We start from the raw sequence: 22,335 nt of genomic DNA, 5'->3' as shown, positions 1-22,335 counted from the left end.
TATAATCATATTTAATCATCATGTATAATCATATTGTTAGTACCAGAGTCAACTACATCATTTCCAATCTCATTATTATTGTGTTTCTACCTGGACATAACTGTTGCTCTGCAGGTTACTCTAATTGGATCCAATCCACTCTTAGAAAATATATCTGGACACATGTATACACATACAGCCTAAAATATTAGACAGCATGTTCCATGTGTTGTGCTATTTCTATTACTTTACAGGCTGGTATAGAGGTCTACAGTGCTGCTGCTGAGTGTCATTTGTGAAAGATGTAGACCAGAATATATTACATGAAGGAGAGTTGAGTAATAAAATGCACAATATTTGATTATTTCCTATGATATTGAGGGTTTTTACAGTTTTTAGGCAAAAAAAAAAAAAAAACATTAAAAACTGCAAAACCTATCAAAAATGGCAGAAAAAAAAAACGATATGGTAAAGCTGTCTGGTATCGAATCAGATTTCAACTTTAATTTTCAAAATGGGCTTTTAAAAGGTGTAACCTCCTATTATATGTGACACCAGACGTGACACGTTACAGGTTTTAATGTGTCAGGGAGGGGATGCAAAAAATATAAGTCTTTGTTTTATGGCTCATGCACAAGACCGTATGTATTTTCGGATCCGCAAAAAACGTATCCGCAAAAAATACGGATGACGACCGTGTGCATTCTGTATTTTGTGGAATGGAAAAGCTGGCCCCTAATAAAACAGTGCTATCCTTGTCCATAATGCAGACAGTAATAGGACATGTTCTATTTTTTGGCGGAACAGAAATACCAACATACGGAAACGGAATGCACACAAAGTAACTTCCGTTTCTATTTTTTGCGGACACATTGAAATGAATGGTTCCGTATACGGAACGTACATGGAAAGAAAATAAGTTTGTGTGCATGAGCCCTTATACTTTTCCTGTCTTTGATTGAAGTTTTTCAGCTCTTTATACTATTTAAAATAGATATTTTATAGTAACTTGTAAAAGCTGCATTATAAACGTGGCATTGCCAGCACTGGTAAAGTATATCCTCTGCAGTCAGCTGGATATAACTAATCCTCCTAGAATACTCTTCTACATTTTAGTTTTGTATGTTGTGGTAATGAAGATGGGATTGTGAGGGGATCATGTGTGCATCTAATGTTCTGTGCTGTATTTTAATATCTAGCTTGTATTTTTCAATAAAATATTGTATGGTTACTATTAGAGATGAGCAAATCGAAGCTGACAAAGTGGAATTCGATCCGAATTTCAGGAATTATTTGATTTTCACCGAATCCAAATTTCCTCACACTTCGTGGTAACGAATCACATTTTTTCCTAAAATGGCTGCTGCACATGTTAGGACATGGAGCAAGGAGCTCTGGGAACGAGGGATCACCCACAATGCTATGAATGCAGCCAATCAGTAGCCAGTCAGCCATGTGATGTCATAGCCCTATACAGTAAATAGCCTCAGCCATTTTGGATTCAGCTATTTTCCAGTGTATTTAGTGCAGGGAGAGACATTAGTAGGCGCTAGGGACAGTGCTAGAAAAGATTTGAAAACTTATATTTTGCTCAATAGAAGTTAAGGGAAAGAGCATTGGAAGTGTAGGGAAAGGATAGGGAGGAATTATGTATTCACAGTATTGAAGCAGAACAGGGTCCAGAAGGGGAGTGTACAGCCTGGGTAATAGGAGCAATCCTGTTACACCTTGCTGCACTGACTGTGGATCCAAATTGCCATTATACTGCTGCTCATTTCAGGTTTGCAATACCTCTGTAATTCCAGCAAACTGTTCTTGTTATTGGGGTCTGATTAGCCCTTGTGCGGTGCAGTTATATATATGTTCTAAAGCCTTTTTTTGGTGTGTATTAGTGGGGAAAAAGAAAAAGGGCTTATTAGCCGTTGTGTGGTGAAGTGAGAAAATTATAGCCGTTCACGGCCACAGTTATTTGTTCTAAAGCCCTTTTTGGCGTGTATTAGTGGCAAAAAAAATATTATTTGCCGTTCACGGCGTCAGTTATATGTTCTAAAGCCTCTTTTTGGCGTGTATTAGTGGGGGAAAAGAAAAAGGGCTTATTAGCCGTTGTGTGGTGAAGTGAGAAAATTAAAGCCCTTTTCGGCGTGTATTAGTGGCAAAAAAAAAACTTCATTTGCCGTTCACGGCCGCAGTTATATGTTCTAAGGCTCGGATTTGGATTTTTCTGCGACAGTCGCGTCGCAGTCGCAGCATGTCGCATGTCGCAGTGTAACACCATAGACTATCATTATAAAAATTGTCGCGCAACATTACTGTAACAAAATGTCGCGCGACACATGTCGTCATGTAGCCGTAGCCTTAGAGGGGAAAAAAAGGGGCTTATTAGCTGTTGTGTTGTGAAGTGAGAAAATTAAAGCCCTTTCTGGCGTGTATTAGTGGGGGAGGGGCTTATGAGCCTCTGTGTGGTGAAGTGAGAAAATTCCAGCCATTTTTGGAGTGTATTAGTGGCAAAAAAAAGTATTATTTGCCATTCACGGCCGCAGTTATATGTTCTAAAGCCCTTTTTGGCGTGTATTGTGGGGGAAAAAAGGGGTTTATTAGCCGTTGTGTGGTGAAGTGAGAAAATTACAGCACTTTTAGGCGTGTACTAGTGGCAATTTTCTTTTATTATTTGGCGTTCACGGCCGCAGTTATATGTTCTAAAGCCTTTTTTTGGCGTGTATTAGTGGGGGGGAAAAGAAAAAGGGCTTAATACTATAGCCATTGTGTAGTGAAGTGAGAAAATTAAAGCCCTTTTTGGCATGTATTAGTGGCAAAAAAATCATTTTCTTTGCCGTCCACGGCCGCAGTTATATGTTCTAAAGCCTTTATTTGGCATGTATTAGTGGGGGGAAAAAGGGGCTTATTAACCGTTGTGTGTTATAGTGAGAAAATTACAGCCCTTTTTGGCGTGTATTAGTGGCAAAAAAAAGTATTATTTGCCGTTCACGGCCGCAGTTATATGTTCTAAAACCCTTTTTGGCATTTATTAGTGGGGAAAAAAAGAGGCTTATTAGCCGTTGAAGTGTAGCCAGGGTGCCAATGTTGGCACCATGTCCCTGCGTCAACATATTAAGCATCACCATAAAGTGGCCTGGGAGAACAGTGGCTCCAATGTGGTGGTCCAGTCTGCTGCAGCAACCGCTGCATCACCCAGTGGCACGCACCTGATTTCAGGCAGTCAAGGCTCCACCACCTCAGCCGAAGGAAACTGTCTGTCCTTCCCATCATCTGCTGGTCCTGATGCTCCTTCTCCTCCTAGTCAGTCATTCCGTCAGCAATCGATCACCAGAGCGATTGCCAAGAGACAACAGTATGCGTGCCCTCATCCAACGGCGCAGAAGCTGAACGTGCTCCTAGCCAAGTTGCTGGTACTGCAGTCCCTCTCTTTCCAAGTGGTGGACACTGCACCTTTCAGGGAACTGATCGCTTGTGCCGAGCCGAGGTGGAGAGTCCCAAGCCGTCATTTCTTTGCCAAAAAGGCAGTACCAGCCCTGCACACCTATGTAGAACAGAAGGTGGGCCAGACCTTGAGCCTGTCGGTGTCTGCCAAAGTGCACAGCAACGCCGACGTGTGGAGCTGTAACTAAGGTCAAGGACAATATATGTCCTTTACGGCCCACTGGGTAAATGTGGTTCTTGCCCAGCCAAACCAGCAACTTGGCCAGGTGATGCCGCTTCTACCTCCACTTTCTCACGCCGTTGGTCCTGCGACAATGTTCACCTCTGCCTTCTCATCCTCCACCTTGTCCTCAGCCTCCACTGCAGGGACAATTCACAGTGCCCCACCAGCATACCACATGTGCAGGGCAAGGCGGTTTCACACTGTTGTGCACCTAGTTTGCCTGGGAGAACGGAGTCACACGGAAGAGGAACTGCTCTGCGTCCATCAAGAAATCGAATCCTGGCTTTCTCTGCAAAAACTCAAAATCGGAACCATGGTGACCGACAATGGGAAGAACATGGTGTCGGCGCGACGTCAAGGAGGGCTGAGCCATGCGCCATGCATGGAGCACGTGTTCAATCTGGTCGTCAAGCGTTTCCTGAAGTCTTCCACCCATCTGCAAGACATCCTAAAAATGGCCAGGAAATGTTGCATGCACTTCAGCCACTCGTACACCGCCAAGCACACCCTCCTTGAGCTACAGCGGCAGAACGGCGTCCCGCAACATAGGCTGATATGTGACGTTTCTACCCGTTGAAATTCCACCCTCCATATGTTAGACCGACTATACGAACAGAGAAAAGCCATAAACAATTTCTTGATGATACATGTGGACAGAGGTACTCCCCTGTGTAACTTCGATGTTAGCCAGTGACAGCTCAGGCGTGACACCTGCCGTTTGCTCGTGCCCTTTGAGGAGGCCACTTTATTTGTCATTCGCCAGGACTACGGGATGAACAACGTCATTCCATTGTTTTATATCCTGGAAACGATGCTGGTAAATCTGGCTGGTCAGTGGACTGGAGACGTGGCGCCTTGATCTCACGGCCACATGAGCCCTGTGGGGGCTGAACTGGAGGAGGAGGACATTGGAGCACAAATGTGTAGCGAAATGGGTGGTTTTTATACACAGGTGACAGAAGAGGAGGAGCAGGAGCAGCCAGAGGAGCTACAGGGTGATGAGGAAGACAAGGCAGATGACCCTGACACACTGTGGCAGCATGCAGTGGAGATGGAGGCAGGGAGTCCCTCCGAGTCACTTGCACAAATGGCCCGATGCATGCTCACTTGCTTGTGTAGTGACAGCCGAATTGTCAGCATTCGGCAGAGGGATGACTTCTGGCTCTCCACCTTATTGGACCCTCTTTACCGGTCTAAAATGGGGGCCTATTTTACACCCGCTGAGAGGGAGGACAAACTGAACTACTATAGAGACATCCTATGTAGCCAGTTGGCCTGTGCCTATCTGCACATCCTCTTGCAGGTCTAACCGGGGCTGAACTGGAGGAGGGGGAGGATGACATTGGAGCACAAGCAATGTGTAGCGAAATGGATGGTTTTTCTATACAGGTGACAGGAGAGGAGGAGCAGCAGCAGCCGGAGGGGCAAGAGGGAGATTAGGAAGACAAGGCAAATGACCTAGATACACCGTGGCAGTATGCAGTGGAGATGGAGGCAGGGAGTCCCTCTGAGTCACTTTCGCAAATGGCCCAATGCATGCTCACTTGCTTGCGTAGTGACAGCCGAATTGTCACCGTTCAGCAGTGGAATGACTACTGGCTCTCCACCATGTTAGACCCTCGCTACCAGTCCAAAATGGGGGCCTTTATTAGACCCACTGAGAGGGAGGACAAACTGAACTATTATAGAGACATGCTAGGTAGGATGTTGGCCCGACAAAGCGCTGTACACGCGAAACAGACGTCGCCGCTAATTCCTCTGCACTGCAAGTACGTTTGTCCACCTACTGCCGTCTGTGTTCTTATACATTTTATCCAAGCTGTGGAATTAATAAAGAAGAACTGCAACTAATGGTGAGTGCCACTGAACTTTTTTGCTTTTTCTCAAAGCCACACATGCTATGTAGTCAGTTGGCCGCTGCCTATCTGTGCCATTGTCCATCCTCTCACAGGTCTGAATGGGGGTGCCCTCTGCTCTCACGTTCCACTGCCATGGCTGCTGGTTCCGGAGCAGTACTAGCTTCATCAGCAGCAGCCTGAGTCTAGAGTCGCTGATGAGCAGCTTTCTTCACCCACATAGTGAAGAAACTATTCACCAACAGCTAGACATAGAGCAGGACCTGAACCAGCAGGTGGTGGCATACTTGGAGTGCACCCTGCCAGCCGTCATTGAAAATCCGCTGGACTACTGGGCAGCTAAACTGGATTTGTGGCCGCAACTGGCTGAGTTTGCCCTGGAAAAGCTGTCCTGGATGGCTAGTAGTGTGGCATCAGAGCGGGTGTTTAGTGCAGCAGGGGCCATAGTTACCCCAAGGAGAACTTGCCTGTCCACCCAAAATGTGGAGAGACTGACCTTTGTCAAGATGAATCAGGCGTGGATCAGCCAGGATTTCCACCCACCAATGCCTGATGCATCAGATTAGATTATCCATGCTGCCTCACCGTAACCTTGACAAAAGAGACTGGTTTCTTCTGGCTACCTGCCTCAGCTACTATTATGATGCTGCCACCTGCCTGATGCCACACATCTGATGCCAAGTGCTCCTTCTTACACCCACCATCTTCAGCTGGTACTGTTAGTATCACCCACCTCCCCACTCGGTCACCGGGTCACTCTGTGGTCTTCTAATGCTGCTGCCACCTCCACACTATGTCACCTTGCCTCTCTGTGGTCTCCTGATGCTGCTGCCACCTCCACACTATGTAACCTTGCCACTCTGTGATCTCCTGATGCTGCTGCCACCTCCACACTATGTCACCTTGCCACTCTGTTGTCTCCTGATGCTGCTGCTACCTTAACATATTGTCACCTTGCCACTCTGTGGCCTTCTAATGCTGCTGCTGCCACCTCCACACTCTGTAATTGTGCCACTCTGTGGTCTCCTGATGCTGCTGCTACCTCCACACTAGGTCACCTTGACACTCTGTGGCCTCCTCATGCTGCTGCCACCTCCACACTATGTCACCTTGCCACTCTGTGGCCTCCTCATGCTGCTGCCACCTACACACTATGTCACCTTGCCACCTGTGGTATCCTGATGCTCCTGCAACATCAGCACATTGTCACCTTGCCACTCTGTGGCCTCTTCATGCTGCTGCTGCCACCTCCACACTCTGTCATTGTGCAACTCTGTGGTCTCCTGATGCTGCTGCTACCTCCACACTATGTCACCTTGCCACTCTGTGGTCTTCTAATGCTGCTGCCACCTCCACACTATGTCACCTTGCCACTCTGTGGTCTCCTGATGCTGCTGCCACCTCCACACTGTCATTGGGCCCAATAAATACAGTGGTCCCAATAAACTTACATGGAAGGAATATTAGACTGGCATTTTATAAGAGATGTGCTGAAGTAAGATGCTCCAAATACAGTATATTAAGAGCCGCGGGCCCCTAAATTTGGCACATCTTCTGACTGTCCGAGATCTAGAGAAGTAAATCTATGACAGTTATGAGCTGGTGTATATTTGTGCTATAATTGACACTAGTTTCTGGTGTAAATGGACCCACCACTCCTATTAAGCCCTGTCCACTTTTTGAAAAGTGGTGAGAGCAGTGGAAAATCTCAAAAAGGTCCACATTTTTGTACAAAATGTGGCTTCTGCAAAAATATTTGAATACCCTATGTGTAGTGGCATGCCTACATATGACTGCTATGAGTGAGGTCTGGGGAGCAGGGACTCGGTCTGAACTGCTTCTCCTGTTCCTGGAAATAGATTTACTGTATTTTCCATCTCCATTAGTAGGAGCTCAATGCAAAGAGATTACTTACAGCTTCCTTTAAAATCAGTGGTAACTGTACACATTCTTATGCACTGAACTCCCCCTAGTGGTGGCTGAAGGCAAACCATTTTAATAATACAAAGTGTGAAGGGAAACAGCATATTTATCAATATATTCATGCCGCTTGTCTGGTGTAAATACATTGAAAAATATGGCGCTGATTTAGACCATTTTCTACTTCTAAAACAGGCGTAGAAAATGATAAATGAGACTATCATGCTGGCTCTCCCACGCCACTCCCCCTTTTTTAGACCTTTAGAAACTTTTATATCCTATTATTGCTAAGAAATGGCGTATGCCCCCCTCACCACAGCTAGTATAATCAAATGACAATGTATATCATTGTAGATTATTTACAATCTTAGAATACCTCATTGCAGTTGTATTTTGCAGTTGTCTTTTTCCTATAAATCCTTGTTTTTATCTTACTGTCAACCATATTTCTCTTATAGGATGATCTTGAATATGAAGTTGATAAAACATCACCTCGTTTGATTTTGCCCCCCATATCACAAAGTTTACCTCATGATGCTCCCCTACGTCTCCCATCTCCTCCGAAAACACCAGCAACTATGAGGAAGACTCATGTGAGTGCGATTTTATCCTAGATTCTTTTTGAGAATTCTTTGCTAGAAGAATTATTCAAAGAAAGCTTGACAGGAGGACAAGTGGTCACAGCACACACATAATGGTCTTCATTTATTAAGTTAAAGGAGTTTTCCAGGAATGCAATATTAATGACCTGTCCTCAGAATCATTCAGTATCTGTTTGTTGGGCAGCCACCACTGTCACTAATGGTTGAAGAAGCTGCAGCCTCCTCACAGCTTAACAAGCACAGCGCCATTCATTGTATAGTGGCTGTTCTCGGTATTGCAACCTAGGCCCATTCACTAGAAAGGGGCTGTGCTGCATATAGGCCATATGACTGATGAATGTGACATCACTAGTCTAGAAAGATCCTGCATCGTTAATTAGAGTGCTGCGACTTTTCAAAACGGCATATTTGCTACGGGGGCCAGGAGTCGGACTCTGAGGATAAGTCGTCAATAATATACTCCCAGAAGACACCTTTAAAAAAAATGGTCCTTCAATACTAGTGATGTAACATAAGACTTCAGGTATCAGATCTTTTATATTTAGCAGAAACGCAAGTGGTCTTAGCACTCAGGGGTGGGTTCCCATAGAGGGCTAACATGTGCAAGAATATTGCACATTGAAGGAAGTGTGATTTTGAGAAGCATAGAGGAGACATCTTTGATAAGCTTCAAGTTTCAACTTTATGAGGATCCTACGTATCTATAACGCCAAGTAACTAGACTTGACAAATTACTCCCAATGCTAATCCCCTAGGGGACAAAGGGGTAAAACTTAACATTTAATGCTATATCTAAAAAAGTGAAGCACTAACATAAAGCACCAGCCCAGAGGGCCTCTAAACAGACTAACATAAAGACAGCCCAATGGGGCCAGGACACACACACACTGATAGGGAACACAGATGGGAAGCAAACAAAAAGGAACGTTCTCACCCATCAGATGCTGTAGGCGTAGATGGTGTAGTCACTTGAGTGAATGCAGCCTCCCATGCGATGGATTACATTGATGTGTTACCATACGGAGATGATTCCCACATAAAAAACCTCAGCAAAGGCAGGAGACGGTAGCATGAGATCCCTAATGAACCCTGGTGAAGGGGCAGGGACTAGATGACCCTACCTGCCTATACGAGGTACTTGCCCCTCAAGGAGCGTCCCCGTCTGGATACCTATCCCTAATAGCGGGCGGAATCCCTAGTACACCCTATAAAGGTAGACTCCCGACGTGTCACGTTTCATTCAGGACGAAATCATCAGGGGAGATGTACCATGGCAATGCCAGGCTAAAGGTGAAGCCTGCATTGCAGAAAAATAAAAAGTGGGGGAAAGGTGAAGATTATAAGAACAAGCACACGGTGGTTAAAGCTGGTATACAAATGTTCCAGCAAATATCGAAGGGGCCAGGCCAGTGGAGCCAGGACCATCGGAAACCACAAGTAGCTTGAGCGCAGGCTCACCAGTGGGTGATGCCTGCGAGAGTCCAAAATATGACCCAGGATATAGATTATCCAAAACGGCTGGATAATCTTTCCTTAGAGCTTTGCATTGTGCTGTTCCTATATTTTTCAGCCTAGAAATATACAGGGAGTGCAGAATTATTAGGCAAGTTGTATTTTTGAGGATTAATTTTATTATTGAACAACAACCATGTTCTCAATGAACCCAAAAAACTCATTAATATCAAAGCTGAATATTTTTGGTTTGTTTTTAGTTTTAGCTATTTTAGGAGGATATCTGTGTGTGCAGGTGACTATTACTGTGCATAATTATTAGGCAACTTAACAAAAAACAAATATATACCCATTTCAATGATTTATTTTTACCAGTGAAACCAATATAACATCTCAACATTCACAAATATACATTTCTGACATTCAAAAACAAAACAAAAACAAATCAGTGACCAATATAGCCACCTTTCTTTGCAAGGACACTCAAAAGCCTGCCATCCATGGATTCTGTCAGTGTTTTGATCTGTTCACCATCAACATTGCGTGCAGCAGCAACCACAGCCTCCCAGACACTGTTCAGAGAGGTGTACTGTTTTCCCTCCTTGTAAATCTCACATTTGATGATGGACCACAGGTTCTCAATGGGGTTCAGATCAGGTGAACAAGGAGGCCATGTCATTAGATTTTCTTCTTTTATACCCTTTCTTGCCAGCCACGCTGTGGAGTACTTGGACGCGTGTGATGGAGCATTGTCCTGCATGAAAATCATGTTTTTCTTGAAGGATGCAGACTTCTTCCTGTAACACTGCTTGAAGAAGGTGTCTTCCAGAAACTGGCAGTAGGACTGGGAGTTGAGCTTGACTCCATCCTCAACCCGAAAAGGCCCCACAAGCTCATCTTTGATGATACCAGCCCAAACCAGTACTCCACCTCCACCTTGCTGGCGTCTGAGTCGGACTGGAGCTCTCTGCCCTTTACCAATCCAGCCACGGGCCCATCCATCTGGCCCATCAATACTCACTCTCATTTCATTAGTCCATAAAACCTTAGAAAAATCAGTCTTGAGATATTTCTTGGCCCAGTCTTGACGTTTCAGCTTGTGTGTCTTGTTCAGTGGTGGTCGTCTTTCAGCCTTTCTTACCTTGGCCATGTCTCTGAATATTGCACACCTTGTGCTTTTGGGCACTCCAGTGATGTTGCAGCTCTGAAATATGGCCAAACTGGTGGCAAGTGGCATCTTGGCAGCTGCACGCTTGACTTTTCTCAGTTCATGGGCAGTTATTTTGCGCCTTGGTTTTTCCACACGCTTCTTGCGACCCTGTTGACTATTTTGAATGAAACGCTTGATTGTTCGATGATCACGCTTCAGAAGCTTTGCAATTTTAAGAGTGCTGCATCCCTCTGCAAGATATCTCACTATTTTTGACTTTTCTGAGCCTGTCAAGTCCTTCTTTTGACCCATTTTGCCAAAGGAAAGGAAGTTGCCTAATAATTATGCACACCTAATATAGGGTGTTGATGTCATTAGACCACACCCCTTCTCATTACAGAGATGCACATCACCTAATATGCTTAATTGGTAGTAGGCTTTCGAGCCTATACAGCTTGGAGTAAGACAACATGCATAAAGAGGATGATGTGGTCAAAATACTAATTTGCCTAATAATTCTGCACTCCCTGTATGACAGTTGCATGCTACCAACTGGATGTGTATCCCTACGTAGTCTAACTGTCCTAGCAAGGTTGACCATACCAGACTGTGTGGGGACACACCTCTGTTACGAGGGGAATGGTAACAGCCAGTTGTCAAATAATTGATACAGTTCCAGTAGGACTCGCACAATGAAGAGTTATAAGAACTGAGCTGAGTGTGTTGCAAGTTCTGGTTTGAGATTGTGTTCTGTGATGGTGCGATGTCGGCATAGTGAATTACATCGGCATTTCTTTTTAGTTTCTATCATTTTAGTTGTTTAGTATGTGCCGTGCTTAGATGACAACAAACCATGACCTGCCGTAAAATACATAGATTATGTCGTTTCATAATTATTGACATAAGATTAGGAGGCACGACCATTAGCAAACTTCAAGTGGAATCAGTATGAATTGTAACAAAAGAGCGTTAAGCAATAAAGAACATGAATTGTAGGGATTATTTGTTACACAATCAAATCCCCTAATGGAGTGTGATCAGGTGTTCTGGGCAGGTAGGTTGTATAGTCAAATATTTCATGCCATTATACTGTATAATAGTGAGGTAAGGTGGGATTGTGGTAGGCTGGGTCAGTGGTGGGTCACAGAGGTATACCGTTTGCTTTTACTCAAGTGATACCATGCTAGTTACGTCAGTTGAAGGAGCGTTATGAGAGTCCTTTTCTTCTCGGTTACACTTCATAGTCATTGTTTCAATTAAGACATTTTTTTTATCTGTACTGTTATTAAGTCTTTGTCATCCTTAGGTTACAGAGAAGGCCCCAGCTCAAAGTGACTCAGTGCAAAGAGAGAGCAAACTCTTACCCTTTCCTGGAACGGAGACAATAGTTGTCACCCTCCATTCCGCTACTCATATCCCTTTAACTACAGCTGGTTCTTTGCCTACACCCTTCATATGCTTGTAAGTATGATTAAGAGATCACATGGCCGATATTCAGCCGACCCTGTGCTCATAAGATCGTTGAGTGTGCTCATAAGATCGTTGAGTAAACATGGCCGCTAACAACCGAGAAATAAGCAAATGCTCTGTTTGTTGGTTGATTGCAACTTTTATTTGGGCCCAAAAATCAGTTTTGTCAGCACCACATTGCCATGTGTAAACTGGGAATGTGCTTCTGACAACTCTATTGGAACTGCACGATTCTACTGACAGTTTGTCCCCCACATAGTCAGTGTCGGACTGGGGTTCCTAGGGCTCATCAGTATAATTTATTTTCAGGGCCCACCCTACGGATACATTCAAATATTACCTGCTCACACAGTAGCAAGATGCTACCAGTAGTGATGAGTGAGCATGCTCAGCCAAATACCTGTTTGGCTCGAGCATCACTATGCTTGGCATATCCGAGTGCTCAGCCAAATAATTTGGGTGCTCGAATACAATGGAACTCAACAGGAGACAACCAGGCACCCCCTGCTTGGAAGAGAAGAGGGTGTCTGGCTCATAAAAAAAGGTTAGAAATTGATGGAAGCCCAATAAAAATGGTTTGGCAACAGCATTAAGAGGATAGCTGGATGCATCTTAAACTCCTATTATGTACAACATACAACAACACAAAGGTTATATGCCAAAAGCCAGATATGTACAAGCCATCCATCTATCCATCCATCCATCCATCCATGAGATAACAGCCAGCATACATTGCAATGGCAGCCTTGTGCACTATGAGATATTCCAAACAAGCTCTCATCTGACTGAGAACCAGTAAACCTCAAAGTTATTTTGCATCTGTTGGATGGCTTGGGTGGACCTGCACACCTAGATCAATATCATTAGGGCGACAAAAAGTTTTCCGATTGTCCTAACAGAATATTCAATAACCTTTCTATACAGTTGTGTCATGTAAAAACTCATTTGCATAAACATGGGCATATGGGAAAGACATGCAAATGAGCAGAATCTGCCTTGTTTTTCAGCTGTCATATTGAGTTATAATAGCGCCCTCTATTGGTTTCACAGTCTTATGACGAGACAAATATTCTTGTCAGAAGACTATGAAACCAATTGAGGGCACTGTTCATAACTCAATAGCACCCTCTATTGGTTTCATAGTCTTCTGTCAAGAATATTAGACTGATTCTTATGACAACTTGACAAGCTTATTAATGTAGCCTTTTGCATGGAAAATTCGCAATTAGAATATTCGCGATCTACACTAGGATGATATCTGACACTGGGAAAGCTGGGTAATAACTCGCGAGTTATTACCCAGCTTTACCAGTGTCAGAACTTATTACTGAGTTATTACCCAGCTTTCCCAGTGTCAGATATCATCCTAGTGTAGATCGCGAATATTCTAATTGCGAATATTCTAATCACGAATTTTCCATGCAAAAGGCTACACTAATAAGCTTGTCAAGTTGTCATAAGAATCAGTCAAATATGCTGCTTGACAAAGACTTGTGTTTGAGTCGAAATGCGTCATTTTGTACCTCCATGTGCGCAGTAAAAGGATAAGAATTGAATCCAATACAGCAAGTGCCGGTCTTCTTTGTTCTTCATTTATGGGACGCCGACACTGGATGCTCGCACAGCTCATTACACACACGGACTGCCTGCTGTTTTCTCTTCTAAGAATATTTGTCTCGTAATAAGACTGTGAAACCAATAGAGGGCGCTGTTCATAACTCAATAGCGCCCTCTATTGGTTTTCATAGTCTTATGACAGCTGAAAAACAAGGCAGATTCTGCTCATTTGCATGTCTTTCCCATATGTCCATGTTTATGCAATTGAGTTTTTACATGACACAACTGTATAGAAAGGTTATTAAATATTATGTTAGGACAATCGGAAAACCTTTTGTCGCCCTAATGATGTTGATCTAGGTGTGCAGGTCCACCCAAGCCATCCAACAGATGCAAAATAACTTTGAGGTTTACTGGTTCTCAGTCAGATGAGAGCTTGTTTGGAATATCTCATAGTGCACAAGGCTGCCCTTGTAAGGTATGCTGACTAAGCCTGTTATCTGTCTCGTGGATAGATGGTGGCTTGTACATACCTGGCTTTTGGCATATAGCCTTTGTCTGGTTGTCTATTGTATATAGTACATAATAGGAGTCTAAGATGCATCCAGCTATCCCCTTTATGCTGTTGCCAAACCATTTTGATGGGGTTTCCATCAATTTCTAACCTTTTTTTATGAACCAGACACCTTTTTCTCTGAGCAGGGGGTGCCTGGATGTCTCCCATTGACTTCCTTTGTACTCGGGTGATCGGCCGAGCACACAAATACTTTGGTGTTTGCTCATCACTAGCTACCAGATGATTGAATATGGGGGTCCCTGCAGCAGCTTTGAGAAGGTAGGTCCTGGGGAGAAGAGGACATTGGCTAGCTTTCCTCTATAACTAAAGTCATCTCAGCTCTGATTGTGTCTTTAATAATAAACTGGGAGTTTCTTTAATAATCTATCATGTTTTTTATATGAACATAGGCTGGTTGAGATGCTGTACATTGAATATATGTATGTAGTGCAGTAAGTCTACTGTGTTATGTGCCACTTGTGCAGGCGGTGGGAAACTAGGAGCCCACCGGGGGATTCACCTGTGCCCCTGTGGGCCAGTCCGAACCTGCATATAGTTGGCATTGACCTGTTTGAATGTCCCTTTACATAAGCGCCATTTGACTTATATCGTCAATCGGCACTGAAATCAGCTTGTGTAAAAGAGCGATATTAGGCTTTGTTCAAGGCCACACAGACCAGTCATATGGCCATGTGAATGAAGCTGGAGAGTGCAGTTGTAAAGCAGATTATCTGTTTCTTACATATTTCTTATTCTGTAATTTGTATCTACTTGAAATGTATTTTTTGTGGTGCCCATATCTTATCTGCATAGTCAAACCTCCTACTGAGTGCATGCCACCAAGGGCGGACTGAAAACTTAAAGTGGCCCTGGAAAAAAACTTAAAAGTTCAGATCCAGATTGACAGAAGGCGAGACAACATAAATAGGCAGGGACAACACAAGTAGGCAGGGCCAGCAGTACTGTAGTACAGCACAAAATCCTACCCCTGCAGAACCATATACCATGGTGTAGTATAAAATACTGCCTCCCACGTCGCAGTATTCTACTGTCCTGATGATGGTGATACAGTTGAATTCAGGGTGGCACCTGTGGATGCTGGCCAGAGGCATAAGTACCTGATGCTTCTAGTATTACTGCTGAGAGCAGCAGATCGTTATGTACTCAGTCGGCAGCCATAAAGGAAGCTCAGACAGCGCATTGGGAAATTTTCCATGCCCCTGCATGCTACCGTCAATACGCAAAACTATCCTGAAGCAGCTTGGAAAGATATATTCTTTATTCTCTATATCTACAGTACTCCCGGATCCATCCCCAGTAGACATACATTTCTACAACGAATCCATGATAAGATATTTGCTATCATTCACAGCAATTGTTTTTATAAAAAGAAACCTGGTCCTTTAGGAAATACCTTATCACATGCAGTGAGATCCTCTTTAGGGTGTAAAGAATAGTTTGACTATTGTACATCAATTTTGGTGATTTTTGCTGATATCTGACCGGTTTCTGACATCCTGCATAATTCTGCCCCATTTCTTCCTTTCATAGAAGCTGGAGCCATGGGACATCACTATTATGTCACTCTCTCGTTCTTGATAAATACTACCTGTCCATATGCAGGACATCAGGCTTTCTGAAAATATCCCATAGCAACATGAGAGAATACACAACACGTCTATCCATCAGCTAGTGAGCTATGTCTGTGGCTCAATAAACACATTTTACTGCTCTCCAGACCCCCGTTCCTATTCACACATTTTTTATTATCTTTCCATATTTTACCAAACCCGTAAGACTTGTTATTCTATTCTCTGAAGCCCAGTAATGATCTGAGGGCCTCAGGCCTAGAAACACTTTTTCTTTAAGAGCAGCTAATCCAGTCTGAAAATTGTTTTGTGTTGAACTGCTAATGGGATATTGCTGCCCCTCCTTGTCTTCTCAGGGGGTTCGTCTGGCATTAATATTTCATCACCTTGGTCCAGGGCTGACAGATCACATGACTACAACCCCCATCCAGCACCTCCCCCATCCACTTGTCAGTCATTGCCTGATGACTGACAGTATCTATCTATTATCTATCTATCTATCTATCTATCTATCTATCTATCTATCTATCTCATATCTATCATCTATCTATCTATTATCTATCTATCTATCTATCTATCTATCTATCTATCTATCATCTATCTATCTAATATTATCTATCTATTTATCTATCTCCTATCTATTTATCTATATATCTATCTAATATTATCTATCTATTTATCTATCTACTATCTATTGATCTATTTATATATATATCTATCTAATATTTATCTATCTATCTATTCGAAATAAATGTGATGAAATTCAGCTTCCCATAAAAAAAAGATCTTTATTCACTTGCGGTAAAATCCAAACATCAAACACTGCTGCTGTCTACGCTTTTCGGACCTCCAAATGTTGGTCCTTAATCAACATTTGGAGGTCCGAAACGTGTAGACAGCACCAGTGTTTGATGTTTGTATTTTACTGCAAGTGAATAAAGATCTTTTTTTATGGGAAGCTGAATTTCATCACATTTATTTCGAAATTGCTGAGTAGCAGTGTCCGGGCCCTTTTCCGTGCCTTCCAACAAAATACACAGGTGAGCGCTGCAGCTTTGTTGCTTTGATCTATCTATCGATCTATCTAATATTATCTATCTATTTATTTATCTACCTCCTATCTATCTATGTATCTATCTAATATTATCTATCAATCTATTTCTATATCTATCTACGTAACTAACATTATCTATCTATCTATCTATCTAATATTATCTATATATTTATCTATCTATCTACGTAACTAACATTATCTATCTATCTAATATTATCTATCTATTTATCTATCTATCTATCTATCTATCTATCTACGTAACTAACATTATCTATCTATTTAATATTATCTATCTATTTATCTATCTATCTATCTATCTATCTATCTATCTATCTATCTACGTAACTAACATTATCTATCATCTGTCTATCTACAGTATATATCTATCTATTATCTATCTATCTATCTAATATCTATCTATCTATTATCTATCTATCTATCTATCTATCTATCTATCATCTGTCTAATACTATGGGGGTGATTTATTAAGACTGGCGTTGTAGACGTCAATCTTAATAAGGCCCTGCTCTGGCGATGGATCTGCCGTAGTTATGTAGAGGCGCCGTCCTCTACATAACTTGGGCAGATCCCCCGCCGCTTCTAAATCTACGCTAGCTCCCTTGCTGGTATAGATTTAGACCATTTTCTATGCCTGAAACAGGTGTAGAAAATGACGACTGAGATGGCCCTGCCCACCCATCCACTTCCCCGCCCACACCACGCCCACTTCTTTAGACCTGCTGTGAACGAGGAAAAGTCGCAGATTGTGGCGCAAATAATCTTTGCGCTACGATCTGCTCCAGAAATATGTCTAATATAGATGTATTTCTGTTAGTAAATAACCTCCTATCTATCTACCTACCTACCTACCTATCTATTATCCTTTTACTTATCTATCTATCATCTATCTGTCTATCTACGTATCTACTCACCACGTCACTGTGGTATGAAGTATATAGTCGGACTCCTTTCTCATTGTTATTGGTTACATGCCTTGTTTGCAGAATGAGCAGCATTGATGAGAAAAAAGGAAGACAGGCACAAAGCATTTCTCATGCTGCACAAGCTCCAACGACCAGCCCCGTCTGGGGCGAAACACTGACCATGACAGTAAATGAGGAGGAGGCAGAAGAGAAAGGTACATACATAGCACTACAGCGCACCTCCCACCTATGTATATAACATTGTGTACATCCGTCCAAAGCTATGCTGACATTTTTCACATAAAACAGTGCAAAGAAACATCTGTATACATTTCCTGTACAAACTATTGCCGTTACTATCGAGGTAGAAAGGCACATGAAAGAAATACCATACTATTAATGTTAATTGATCATTACAGCTGCACAAACAGAATTTATAAAAAAATTCTGCCCCCCTTTTCTTTGTCCTATAGAACAGAGGTATTGGGCAGACTAGATGGGCCAAATGGTTCTTATCTGCCGACACATTCTATGTTTCTATGTATATGGGCGCTTGCATATATAAGCAACAATGTGAACAAGAAACAAATAAAATGTGTTATTACTATTAACACTAAGGGCTGTTTCACACGAGCGGATGCCGTGTGTGACATCCGCTACGTGAATGACAGCCAAGCCGCGCTCCGGACAGCAGAGACACGGAGCAGTAACATGACTGATAATGCTCCGTGCCTCTCTGTGATCTTTTTACTACAAAATCACAGTGACAATTTTATCTCACTGTGATTTTGTAGTAAAAAGATCACAGAGAGGCAAAGAGCATTATAAATCATGTTACTGCTCTGTGTCTCTGCTGTCCGCAGACAAAAAAAGTCCTCTCGACAGGACTTTGTTTTCCGTCTTGCATAACGGGACCCAGGCGGATCCGTTATGCTTTCCCATAGACTTCTATTATGACAGATCAAAACGGAATGCCTCTTAAAGGCTTCCTTTTTTACTTCCGTCTTATGGATTCCATTATAACCATGTTATAACGGAAAGCCATAACGGAATACATAACGCTGATGTGAACCCACCCTAAAAGATCTGGAAATTCTGAAATCTCCAAAGCTTGGGTACCCCTCACTAATGGCAGACAAGACATGCCTAACCCATGCTCTTTTTCTCCAACTTTACTGCCAGTTTGTCGGTCTTTACTGCAGTACTGTCATTCTATTCATGAAACAGCAGGCTTTGGATGAGCAGCACTATAGGCTCAGCCCATATAGGTGAGCCTGTGAAATTGTGGGAAGACAAGTAAGAATGTAGATGGTAGATCAGTATCAAAAAGCCTTGCTGGAGCTCTTTAAGGTCTTAGCTGCACCTAGAGGGTTTATTTAGCAGCCCAAACAAATAAGTCATTGGGTGAAAAAGGAATATGTGGCTGCTGGTTGTATCCTAATTCACCTTCAGGTTATTCACAGTCACACTCAGGGAGTGTGACAGTGCATCTTCATGGAGATAAGACCCAGGCCGGAAATATCTGGTGTCGTCTTACTGGTTGCTTCAGACAGAGCATTTAGCAGTGAACATTTGTTGTTCAGCCTGGTCCAAGGGATTTCTATTAGAAACACCAGGCATCCAACCACTTATTGTGATGAAGCTCTCAGGCACCTGATTCTGCCACTGGTCCTGAATGGAGATGATGAATTGAAGATAATATGACATATAATAGGCTGAAATGATGGAGAACATAATATCATTGTTGTTTTAGCATTTAGTGGTCTTTGAATAATTTTTATATTGCATTTTTTTTTTTTTTATAATTTCATTTTTATAATTTTAGAGCTCATCCTGACTGTGGCTGATAATCCCTCCCAGGACTTTCTACTGGAATACCGACTGCCTATACAAGTTCTGCAGCCTTTCCATCCATATCATCTGTGCATGGTCAAGGTAGTAGAAGGCTGTCATCAAATCAAATGAAAGACTTTTATCCTCACTCATCAAATCACAATGTATCAGTCACTTGCCAAACACAAGGATGCTGTATTGTGGGCTTAACCATGTGGGAAGCATGAAGTCCATCTACACAACTGCCTCTCCAGTTGCATTTTTGCATCAATACTGGACATGGCTAATGCGTATCTTTATTGCAGATGAAGCTCTGGTTTTCTGATGCAGAGCTCCAAATCCCCCTGCATAGGCACAGAGTCAAAAGATACCGTTCTGGCTGCCTACAGTCACCACTAGAGGGAGCTTGGGAGCTGACTGTATTTTGTTTACACACTGAAGTCAGTAGTCAAACAGTATCAAACAGGATAGGTCATCAATATCTGATTAGTGGGGGTCTGATTCCCAGCACCCCCAATAAGCTGTGGCCTCTTTACAGCATACCAAGCATTGTGCCGTACATTGTATTGTGGCTGTGCTTGGTATTGCAGTACTGGCCCAGTCACTCGAATGGGACTGAGCTGCAAATCCGCCATGTGACCAATGAACATGATGTCACAGGCCTAGGAAGAAACCACAGCGCTGTGCCTCTTCAAAAAGCTGATCGGCAGGGATGCCAGGAGTCCAACCCCCACCGATCAGATATTGATGACCATCCTGCGGATAGGTCACCAGTGTTGAACTCCCTTTAAATATAAGATTTATGGCAGTCCAACATCCCCAACAATCAGCTATTTCAGGCATCCACCGGTGCCAAAAACGATATAGTGGATGGGAGATATGCCACCAAGTTTAGCTCCCATTCACTTAAATGGCAGAAGAGTTGCAGTACCCTATTAAGATCACTACACAGTGGGCAAAACCTTTTGCTTCCAGCTCAGTCCACTGCATACTTTCCTACACCAGTGGGACCTAACTGATCTGATATTGATGAACTGTCCTGAGGATAGGCCATTAATATGTAAGTACCAAAAAGTTATTAAGATCCCATGATGGCTTCTGCATCTAAAAAATAGAGCTCCAACTGCTATAAAATGATATACCTGGCTTGCACTGCATCTTGACCATTTTGCGCCTCACTAGACAAAGGTAGGTGGCTTAGCAGGAAGGGCATGGCTTGAGATGCAACAGTGTGCGCTAAAATTGCTCCAAAGTTTTGGATCAAAGTATGACAAACAAAAAGTGGTGTAAAGTTAGAGTGAAGTGTCTAATATATCTAGTAAGATATACCAAATTCTGCCGAGGTAAAATTGATAGTTAATGTGCGTTAAATAAACAATGGCAAGAAAATGTTAATTTACTTTTTCAATGGACTTCAATGGCTTTTGCCATGAGATAACACTGTGTTATCAGAGTTAATTTTAGCGCGGCTACATCTGTACCATATGAGCCACTGTGAAAAATTTGGTGGATCATTAAAAGGTTTTACCCTTTATACTATAGTATACCTAGGATATACCATCAATGTAAGATTGGTGTGGGTACCAACTGTAGCCCATGCGCCGTGTGCTCTCCATTCACTGCTATGGGACCTCCAAAAATAGCCTGGCGAGCACTCACGTGTTGGTGAATGGAGGGTGGCCTCACTTGCAATTTGCGCTCTTCTTTACTTTGGGGAGGGGGGGGGGCCGTTCTGGAGATAATTGCAGGTCCCAGAGGTGGGACCCGCACCTACATTGGTATCTGACATTGATAGCATATCCCAGCAATATGCCACCAATATCTGGAATGAGAATACATCTTTTAGCAAAATTTATGCTGTTGAAATATTGACAGAATTAGTGAATCTGTCCCATAGTGCTATAATGTAGGCATTCACTGTAAGCAGTGATAATGTCATGTTTATAAAGCTGAAGGATTTAATTGTTTAGTGAGATACATTTGTATCAGGTTTATATCATTGTACAATTAAGGCTACTTTCACACTGGCGTTTTGGCTTTCCGTTTGTGAGATCCGTCATGGGCTCTCACAAGCGGTCCAAAACAGATCAGTTTTGCCCTAATGCATTCTGAATGGAAAAGGCTATGGCTATGTTACAGATAATACAAACGGATCCGTTCATGACGGATGCATGCGGTTGTATTATTGTAACGGATTGGTTTTTGCAGATCCCTGACGGATCCACCCATAATGTGAGTGTGAAAGTAGCCTTACCATCACAACACTACCTGCATTGTCTTGCTGTTGTTTTATGTTAGCATGGGGGTTAGGGGCTGAGTCTTTCACACATGGATTTAGCCGCGCCTAGACCAGTGGCGTCACTGGGCCTGCGGGAAACAGTGAGAAGGCCGCGGCTCTGTTACCTGTGCCACTGCCTTCTCAGCCAGCTGATCGGCGGGGGTCCCAGATGTCAGACCACTGCCGATCAGATGCTGATGATCTATCCAGAGCAGGGTTTCTCAACTCCGGTCCTCGGGACCCACCTACCAGTCATGTTTTCAGGATTTCCTTAGTATTGAACAGGTGATAGAATTCGTGTCCATGCATCAGGAGTTACCACAGGTATTCATTCTGTGGGATATTCTCAAATCCTGGCCAGTAGGTGGGTCCCGAGGACCGGAGTTTAGAAACCCTGATCTAGAGGATAGATTATCGGTGAGAAAAAGCTACAGAACCCCTTTAATTATTGCATG

The 22,335-nt window shown here is 43.0% G+C and overlaps 1 protein-coding gene across 1 annotated transcript in view; it reads left to right on the top strand.

Annotated features, from left to right (window-relative positions):
* Positions 1 to 22,335, top strand: part of CCDC33 (coiled-coil domain containing 33) — a 117,629-nt gene that overhangs the window by 6,522 nt on the left and 88,772 nt on the right. The window contains exons 3-6 of the mRNA XM_040413703.1: positions 7,875 to 8,009; positions 11,927 to 12,081; positions 17,851 to 17,984; positions 19,595 to 19,704. Coding sequence (XP_040269637.1) covers positions 7,875 to 8,009; positions 11,927 to 12,081; positions 17,851 to 17,984; positions 19,595 to 19,704 — 534 coding nt within the window. The remainder of the gene's footprint in view (positions 1 to 7,874; positions 8,010 to 11,926; positions 12,082 to 17,850; positions 17,985 to 19,594; positions 19,705 to 22,335) is intronic.

The sequence above is a fragment of the Bufo bufo genome, chromosome 1 (assembly GCF_905171765.1).
Source record: "Bufo bufo chromosome 1, aBufBuf1.1, whole genome shotgun sequence".
In the NCBI taxonomy this organism is placed as follows: domain Eukaryota; kingdom Metazoa; phylum Chordata; class Amphibia; order Anura; family Bufonidae; genus Bufo; species Bufo bufo.
The sequence above is the reverse complement of the archived record's forward strand: the minus strand, read 5'-3'. Positions and strand labels throughout refer to the sequence as shown.